We start from the raw sequence: 8,213 nt of genomic DNA, 5'->3' as shown, positions 1-8,213 counted from the left end.
TATATATATATATATATATATATATATATATATATATATAAATATATATATATATATATATATATATATATATATATATATATTATATAATATATATATATATATATAAATATATATATATATATATATACATATATATATACATATATATATATATATATATGTATATATATATTTATTATATTATATATATAATATATACACACACATATATATAAATATATATATATATATATATATATATATATATATATATATATATATATATATATATATATATATATATATATATATACATATATTAGTGAGAGAGAGAGAGAGAGAGAGAGAGAGAGAGAGAGAGAGAGAGAGAGAGAGAGAGAGAGAGAGAGAGAGAGAGAGAGAGAGAGAGGAAGAGAAAGAGAGAGAGAGAGAAAGAGAGAGAGAAAGAGATAGAGAGAGAGAGATAGAGAGAGAGAGATAGAGAGAAAGAGAGAGAGAGAGAGAGAGAGAGAGAGAGAGAGAGAGAGAGAGAGAGAGAGAGAGAGAGAGAGAGAGAGAGAGAGAGAGAGAGAGAGAGAGATAGAGAGAGAGAGAGAGAGAATGATTTTCAAACACAAAGAAGAAGAGGAAGAAATAGCTTGATAGGAACACAAAATTAAAATAAAGAACAACAGACACGATACACTAAAAACAAAAACAAATACAACAACAAAATAAAAAGAGATCCCCCCAAAAAAAATCACACACAAAAAAAGAGAGAGATATAGAGTGAGAAAGAGAAAATAAAATCAGGGAAAATGGAGGAGGTGAGAGGAGGGAGCGCGCGGTGTGGGCGCTGGGAATGTCTCTACCAGCCATCGCTATGTGTCCCTTCTGTTTATTGATTTGTCGTCATGTACCCTGGACTTGCAGCAGCACCAGTAGGAGAAGCAGCAGCAGCAGCAGCTTTAGCACCAGTAAGCAGGAGAACCAGCAGCGGTAGCGCTAAGGCCAGCACCACCACCACCGTCAAAAACATTACCTCTTCTACCACTACCATCATCAAGACTATCGCCTTCAACACAATCTCCACTACCACCACACTCACCAACATCACAAACCTTGGGAACATCACAACAAACATTCTCAGTCTCACCACCGCTACCCATCATCACCACCAACATCTTATCCATCACCAACACTATCACCGTCACCACCGCCACTACCACCACGGTTACCACCATCACCATCACCACTACCCAGCCCATCCCCAAACACTTGGTTCAGCTATTCCCGTGTTACATTACCCCCATTATTCTAAACTATATAGATGGAATTCGCATTCACCTGACTCCCAACTGTCTGGGGCATCCTCAGCCATCCAGATACACGCACCGTTATCCTTGGCTATCCTCGAATTTCCCAAGGCTGCCTTTCCCACCTGTTTTCTGCTATCTTGAGTGTTTTATGCTGTTCTCACTATTTTAGATACTGTCGCCCACTGTTCTTTGGCATCTTGGTGGAATCATTGCTCTCGGCAGAACTAGATACATTCTCATTATTCTAGCTGCAGTTACTACTAACACTGCAGTTACTACTAACACTGCAGTTACTACTAACACTGCAGTTACTACTAACACTGCAGTTACTACTAACACTGCAATTACTACTAGCTCTGCAGTTACTACTAACACTGCAATTACTACTAGCTCTGCAGTTACTAGCTCTGTAGTAACTACTAACGCTGCTGTTACTACTAGTACTGTAGTTACTACTAACACTGCAGTTACTACTAGCACTGTAGTTGCTACTAACACTGCAGATACTACTAGCACTGTAGTTACTACTAACACTGCAGTTACTACTAGCACTGTAGTTACTACTAACACTGCAGTTACTACTAGCACTGTAGTTACTACTAACACTGCAGTTACTGTTAGCACTGCAGTTACTAGTAACACTACAGTTACTAATAGCACTGCACTCGTTCCCTGCTATTTTCAGCAATCACAGCCATGCCGTAACAGTCTATTCTCCCTAGCTGAAACTCTTTCTATCTTTATTTACCTCTAACCCGTTTAGGTTATCTACTGTCATTGCTGTCCAGTCCTCCTCAATCACCTAATATATGTCCCACAATCTTATAGAACATCAGATTGTATTTCCATGCTATGTTTGTGTTTCAGATGACTCTACGTCGTACATTTCTCTCTCTCTCTTCTTTATCTCAATCTATCCTGGACTCCTATTTCTCTAGCCGTCCGCTCATTCCAGACTTTGTTTCAAGCTGTTTGCACTTATCGCTGCCTCGATTTCAGTCAATCATAAATATTCTCTAGACCAATACTTTTCGCCTATTTAGGTTTTTACACTGTTATCATCAAATCGTGTCTCCAGCCAAGTCTTGGTTCCTCTGATTCCTCACTTGGTTTCCCTTCAGTCGTATTCAGCCATATGGATGCTCCAGCAGACATCGGCCAGACACTCTGCAAATGAGTTTTTAATCGACGATTAAGATTAAAAACGACCATCATGTTTTATTAAAGCTGCCACTGCTATCGACGAGCAGTAATGGCCCCCACAGTGTTGCTGCTGTTCCGGCAGCTGCTGCTGCTGCTGTGCTGCACACACTCTCTCTCTCTCTCTCTCTCTCTCTCTCTCTCTCTCTCTCTCTCTCTCTCTCTCTCTCTCTCTCTCTCTCTCTCTCTCTCTCTCTCTCTCTCTCTCTCTGTTGCTTTTTTTCTTCATCCTGCTGTAATTGATGTTGTAGCTGTTTGCTTTTTGGGCCTTTTCATATTCATTCATTATGTACTGAATTAAATGAAAAGAGAGAGAGAGAGAGAGAGAGAGAGAGAGAGAGAGAGAGAGAGAGAGAGAGAGAGAGAGAGAGAGAGAGAGAGAGAGAGAGAGAGAGAGAGAGAGAGAGAGAGAGAGAGAGAGAGAGAGAGAGAGAGAGAGAGAGAGAGAGAGAGAGAGAGAGAGAGACCGTGGAGAGTATTTAGGTGAAGGTAGGGAGCAAGAAACAGGATTGAGTGAGATTTGGTGAAGGGAGAGGTATAGGACTGCGATTAGTATTAGCAGGCGACGGGAACGATTGAAGGGAAGAGAATAGAGCCATGCATATGAGGAGAGAGACAGAAGTGTGGGAAATGGGGATTGGAAAAGGAAAAGTGAACAGCTCTGTCCTTTTCTACGAACTCCTAACCTTACTTTCCTCTGTTTACCTCGCCTTTTCTCTGCCTGTCCGTTCCTCCTTTCCCTCGGCTCTCTTTCCCTACCTTCTTCCTTCCCTTTTAAAGTTCCCCTTAACGACCAGTCTCATGGTAGTTTGGCGTGTTTGTCTGCCTTATAAGGAAGTTAAGAAAACAGAGGGGGAGGGGAACGACTAATGAAGGAGACGAGAGTCGCTGCTTCAAAATCACACCTCCCAGATCGACACTAGTGACTGTCAAGGAGCATCATACTAAGACCCGGGGAACGGCATCGAGCCACAAGCGCATGGGCCCGGTATGTGTGGAGGCCTCAGCTGGGCTGGGGCTGGGTAGCAGGGTGGCAGGGTGGCAGGGGAGGAGGGAGTGGAACAGGGAGGAGTGGGGAGGAGGGAGGGAGAGAGGGAGGCGGCAATAAGAGAAGCAGCGAGGTACAGGGAGAGGGGAAGGGGAAGTAACGGGAGAGAAAGGGAGGTACAAGTGGAGGCAGGTAGGTACAGGTGGAGGCAGGAAGGTACAGGAGGAGGCAGGGAGGTACAGGAGGAGACAGAGAGGTACAGGCGGAGACAGAGAGGTACAGGTGGAGACAGGGAAGTGCACGTGGAGACAGGAAGGTACAGGAGGAGGCAGGGAAGGAAGAATATGCTTGGCTGCTTTCATGGAGGTTTTTGAAGTTGGATTATTATTTGAGATGAAAGTAATACAGCAGTTAGATAATGTTTATCTTTATCTTGCGAGTTTGAAAAGCTGTGTATGTAATAAAAGTTTGTGGTCCGGAGACTGATCACACACTTTCCTGTTTAATGTGTTTTTCGTTCCACACGATCTTAATGCATTTTTGTTAAAGTAATACACATATATTACTTTTTATATGCATGTGTATTACTTTTTGTTAAAGAAATACACATGCATTTTTGTTAAAGTAATACACATATAAATATAAATATATTTAAATATATATATATATATATATATATATATATATATATATATATATATATATATATATATATATATATATATATATATATATATATATATATATATATATATATATATACTGCTGGTGCTTCTCCAACACCTCTCTAAACTTTGCCATAATCACCGCCTCACCAGAGTTTTGCCTTTGGAGTGGGGCCTGCAATATATCGGTTGGCTAATCCAGTGCATCTAGTAAAACTGCCTCCATAACTCCCCCCGCGTTATTCTTTCCCTAATATTAATTGGGAGTCGTACATCTGCATAATGTCTTCTCAGGCCGTTTGTGTTGCCGTGGCTCACCTTGGAGACCCGCGCTCGTATCAACGAAGCTCGTGCCTCTTATTGATCCCATAAATACTCGACTTTTTGGGGGGGTTCCTTTCTCGCTTTATTCCCTCGTTAACCATTCGTAAATCACGCATGCTCTTAATTCCATCTCATCGCTTTTTTTTTCTTTTAATATGTCTTTTTCCGGATTTTTTTTTTTGTCGAATGGGTTAGTTATTTAGCTCGACATTCCGGGGTGTTTGCATTACAACGAAAGTTTCAACACGGTCTAGCTGGCTGATTTTCCAGCTGTTGTCAGAGGCAGCTGCGTCAGTAAGCTTCTAGTAATGGAATGACTTATGTTATTTCATTGCGAGAAAATTAGTTACCTAACTCTTCTGAGTAATTGAACAATAAACACAAACGTTTATTGTCCTGTTTTTCATAATACACTGCGTTTCTTGGTTTGAAATATTGTTCAATGTGTACATGGAACAATATTACAAACACGGGTGGTAGTTGTGATGTGAGTCTGGTCCTCTGTTACCTAGCAGTAAAATAGGTACCTGGGTGTTAGTCAGCTGTCACGGGCTGCTTTCTGGGGGTGGAGGCCTGGTCACGGACCGGGCCGCGGGGACACTAAAAAGCCCCGAAATCATCTCAAGATAACTTCAAGATTGCCTGAGTGTTGCCAGTGACTCAGTATCTGAAGAGCCTCGTCATGCTTAACAATTACACGCTGGTTTATTATAATATTAGACACGTTTTAATTACATTTTTCTTGTTGCTACTTACTGGCTGCTTTATTAGCCGGCCCGAGGCGCTGGTAACTTGTGCTCCTTTGGTAAACTCTCCCGTCACGTTCATTGTACGCGCTCCTCATGTCTGCTCCTCACATCCTCTCCCCTCTACCCTATTATTGTTTCCTGGTTCACTTGTGTGCTTTTTTCTTCAAATATATAAAGATTCAGGTGTTTTTCTTGTTGTTCCTTCTGACCGAAATATTGAAAGTGCTACAGTGGTTAAAATTCTCCTCTAGGGTCTTCATTACCCATTTTTTCTATTCATACTTTTTCCTCATGTATCTCACCTTGTGTTTGTAATTGGTTTAAACATAATTTTTGGTCTACTCCAATGTCATGTCTCACTTTCATATATTATTCGTCATTATTTCCCAATTTTTTCTTTAAATTAACATACTTTCACCAAATTGTAACTATCAGTATTTGAATTCTCCCAGAAGGTGAATTAATTTGATTTTCTTTCTGCTCCTGTCGTATATTCTATTGTTTCTTTAATGTTATTTCGTTGTTTGTAATTAAAATCTATTATCTAAATGTTGCTACTTGTACCTGTTATTCGAATTTTTGATGAATAGTTTCTCTTTCGAGTCTGGTTCGATTAAAATAATATCTATATTCTTTAATATATTGATTTTATTTAACAAATATGAATGGAAGTTTATATGCGGTACCTATTTTGGTACCTATATCTTACATTCCTACTTCGGTGTTTGTGTTCCACCTACCTATTTCGGTACCCGTAACATACCTACAAATTTCGTTTGTTTGCAGTTCTGAATGAATCACTCACCTCTCTACATTTCCTATCAGGCTGATTTTATCCCTTTTGTTGTCTATTCCTGCATTTCTCTGTCTGGCTTCTTCTACCTGGCATATAGTTTAATCTTAATGATGTCATTTGATCTAGAATTTGATGTCAGCATCTAGAATGCTCGAAATTTATGACCTGATATCCTTTCATTTTCACGATTCTATCCGGTTTATCATGGTTTTCCTTCTTATTTGATTATCTATCTTATCTTGCCCTTTACTCTCGGTAAAGGGGTCAAGGGCAGGCTTGGCCTTATCTTGCTTCCTCTTATCCAAGTGTAACTGGCTCTCTTCTCGGGTAGTCAGGCTGGTCCCAGGGCCCAGTGAACCGACACTTTTAGTAAGAGAACGATACCGCAAGAGGGTGGAGGTGAGACAGAGGCTTCCCGTCGGAATTATCTTCCGTATCTCGCCGCAGCTTCAAGTTGCGCCCGTCATGCCTCATTTCGCGGATCGCCGACACAAATTTACGCAGTGTTCCACTTCACGCGCGAGATTATCGTGAAACCATAACCGTTAGTGGCCGAGCTTGTCGCTGCTGCTGCTGCTGATGTTGCTGCTATTGCTGAAGGTGCTGTTTCTGTTTTAGCTGTTAATCTCTCTGCCACTGCTGTTTCTCTTTTTGCTGTTAGTACTCATGCAGCTGGTTCTGTCGCAGCTTCCGCTACAGCTGTTAACACCGTCGCTGCTGGTGTTGTCTGGAGTTGCATGGATGAATTATATTAATTCAGTGATAGAGATTTTTTGGAAGTTGGGTGAATAGGTTGTCTGTGGTTGAGGATGCAATGAGGTGAAGGAAGGATTACTAACATCTTTGTGACTGCCTTAGTTATTTTGATGGATTTTTTGCTATGATACCAATATATTATTCATCATTTCATGAGTCATACTCATCCATAACCAGCATGAAGCACTGCCAGGGAGTATTTTATTCATGTTTGGATGAATAAACTTATGTAATGAGACTGTTATTAGGTGATATCTGTATTTTGTTGGCCACTGTTATGATTGATTGAGCTCAAACATCATAGCCGTCTATGATGCTTTCAAGTCACGTGATCAAGTATAGCCACTGGGAGGAGATCAGTGAAATCATACGTCAGGGAGTGATTGGGAGGCGGCACGTTACCCTTCTTTTCGACGTCACGGAATGAAGTTCCTCGACCTTGAGGCTCTGCTGTCTACAGAGCCAGCAGATATTTTCTTCTGATCAGATATTGAACAGAATTTTCGTATGTGTTATTTCGGCTTCTGGAATATCAAATAATTGAGAAACCTGTTTTCAACGCAAGTTGGCCGAGGAATTTGTGGTCGCTAAAGAAGAGATTTTTTCAAACATATATGGCTATTGTGGAGCTGATTCTGACTGAACGTCTTGTGTTGTAAGAGTCGCCCCTCCTGTGACGCGCGCGCGTATGAGTGTGTGTGTGCACGTGTGTGTGTGTGTGTGTGTGTGTGGGTGTGTGTGTGTGTGTGTGTGTGTGTGTGTGTGTGTGTGTGTGTGTGTGTGTGTGTGTGTGTGTGTGTGTGTGTGTGTGTGTGTGTGAGTGTTTAAATATAAAGATATACAATTTGTGTATTTCCACATGAATCCCATATGTAATTTTTCATAATGTATATTTCCACACATAATTAGTAAGAGACGGAGGAAGGTATTTGATAAAAATATGAACATTCTTGTTATTAATGCAAAAACTCCCAGTAATTATGCGGCTAATTGAACGCTAAGCTTCGTAATGATTATTTCCTTTTAATTAGGTGTCATCTTGAGACCCTTTCAGTATAATTAAGGAAGAGAAAAGAAATATATTCAAATTTTATGAATATTTGAAAATAATATAGAGGAGAAAAAAAATTTTTGCAGGATTATATTGGAATTAATTATTTCTCATGGAGGTGTCATTAGGAGCAGCCTTAATTACTGGGTTAAAAAAATATAATTTTTTTTTCGATTTATCCGAAGTTCTTGAATATATGTGTGTTAATCTGCACTCCGCCACCTGACGCCTAATGAGGTGCAATTTGCCTGAGATGAGTTGGATTAATTAGGTTTAATTTCTCTAGAAGCTTGAAAATGAGCCCTGACGACTTCTTAGTAGCGAGAGAAAGAGAGAGAAAGAGAGAGAAAGAGTAATAGAGAGTGAAACAGAGGCCGGAACACACACACACACACACACACACA

The 8,213-nt window shown here is 40.3% G+C and overlaps 1 protein-coding gene across 1 annotated transcript; it reads left to right on the top strand.

Annotated features, from left to right (window-relative positions):
• The first annotated feature begins 875 nt into the window (after positions 1–875).
• LOC138357520 (uncharacterized) lies at positions 876–6,757 on the top strand. Its single transcript, XM_069314384.1, has 3 exons — positions 876–938; positions 1,450–1,981; positions 6,552–6,757. The coding sequence occupies exons 1-3, from the start codon at positions 876–878 to the stop codon at positions 6,755–6,757; spliced, it is 801 nt and encodes a 266-aa protein (XP_069170485.1).
• The last annotated feature ends 1,456 nt before the right edge of the window (positions 6,758–8,213 follow it).

Source organism: Procambarus clarkii, chromosome 7 (assembly GCF_040958095.1).
Source record: "Procambarus clarkii isolate CNS0578487 chromosome 7, FALCON_Pclarkii_2.0, whole genome shotgun sequence".
Taxonomy (NCBI): domain Eukaryota; kingdom Metazoa; phylum Arthropoda; class Malacostraca; order Decapoda; family Cambaridae; genus Procambarus; species Procambarus clarkii.
This window is presented reverse-complemented; position numbering and strand designations above follow the sequence as displayed.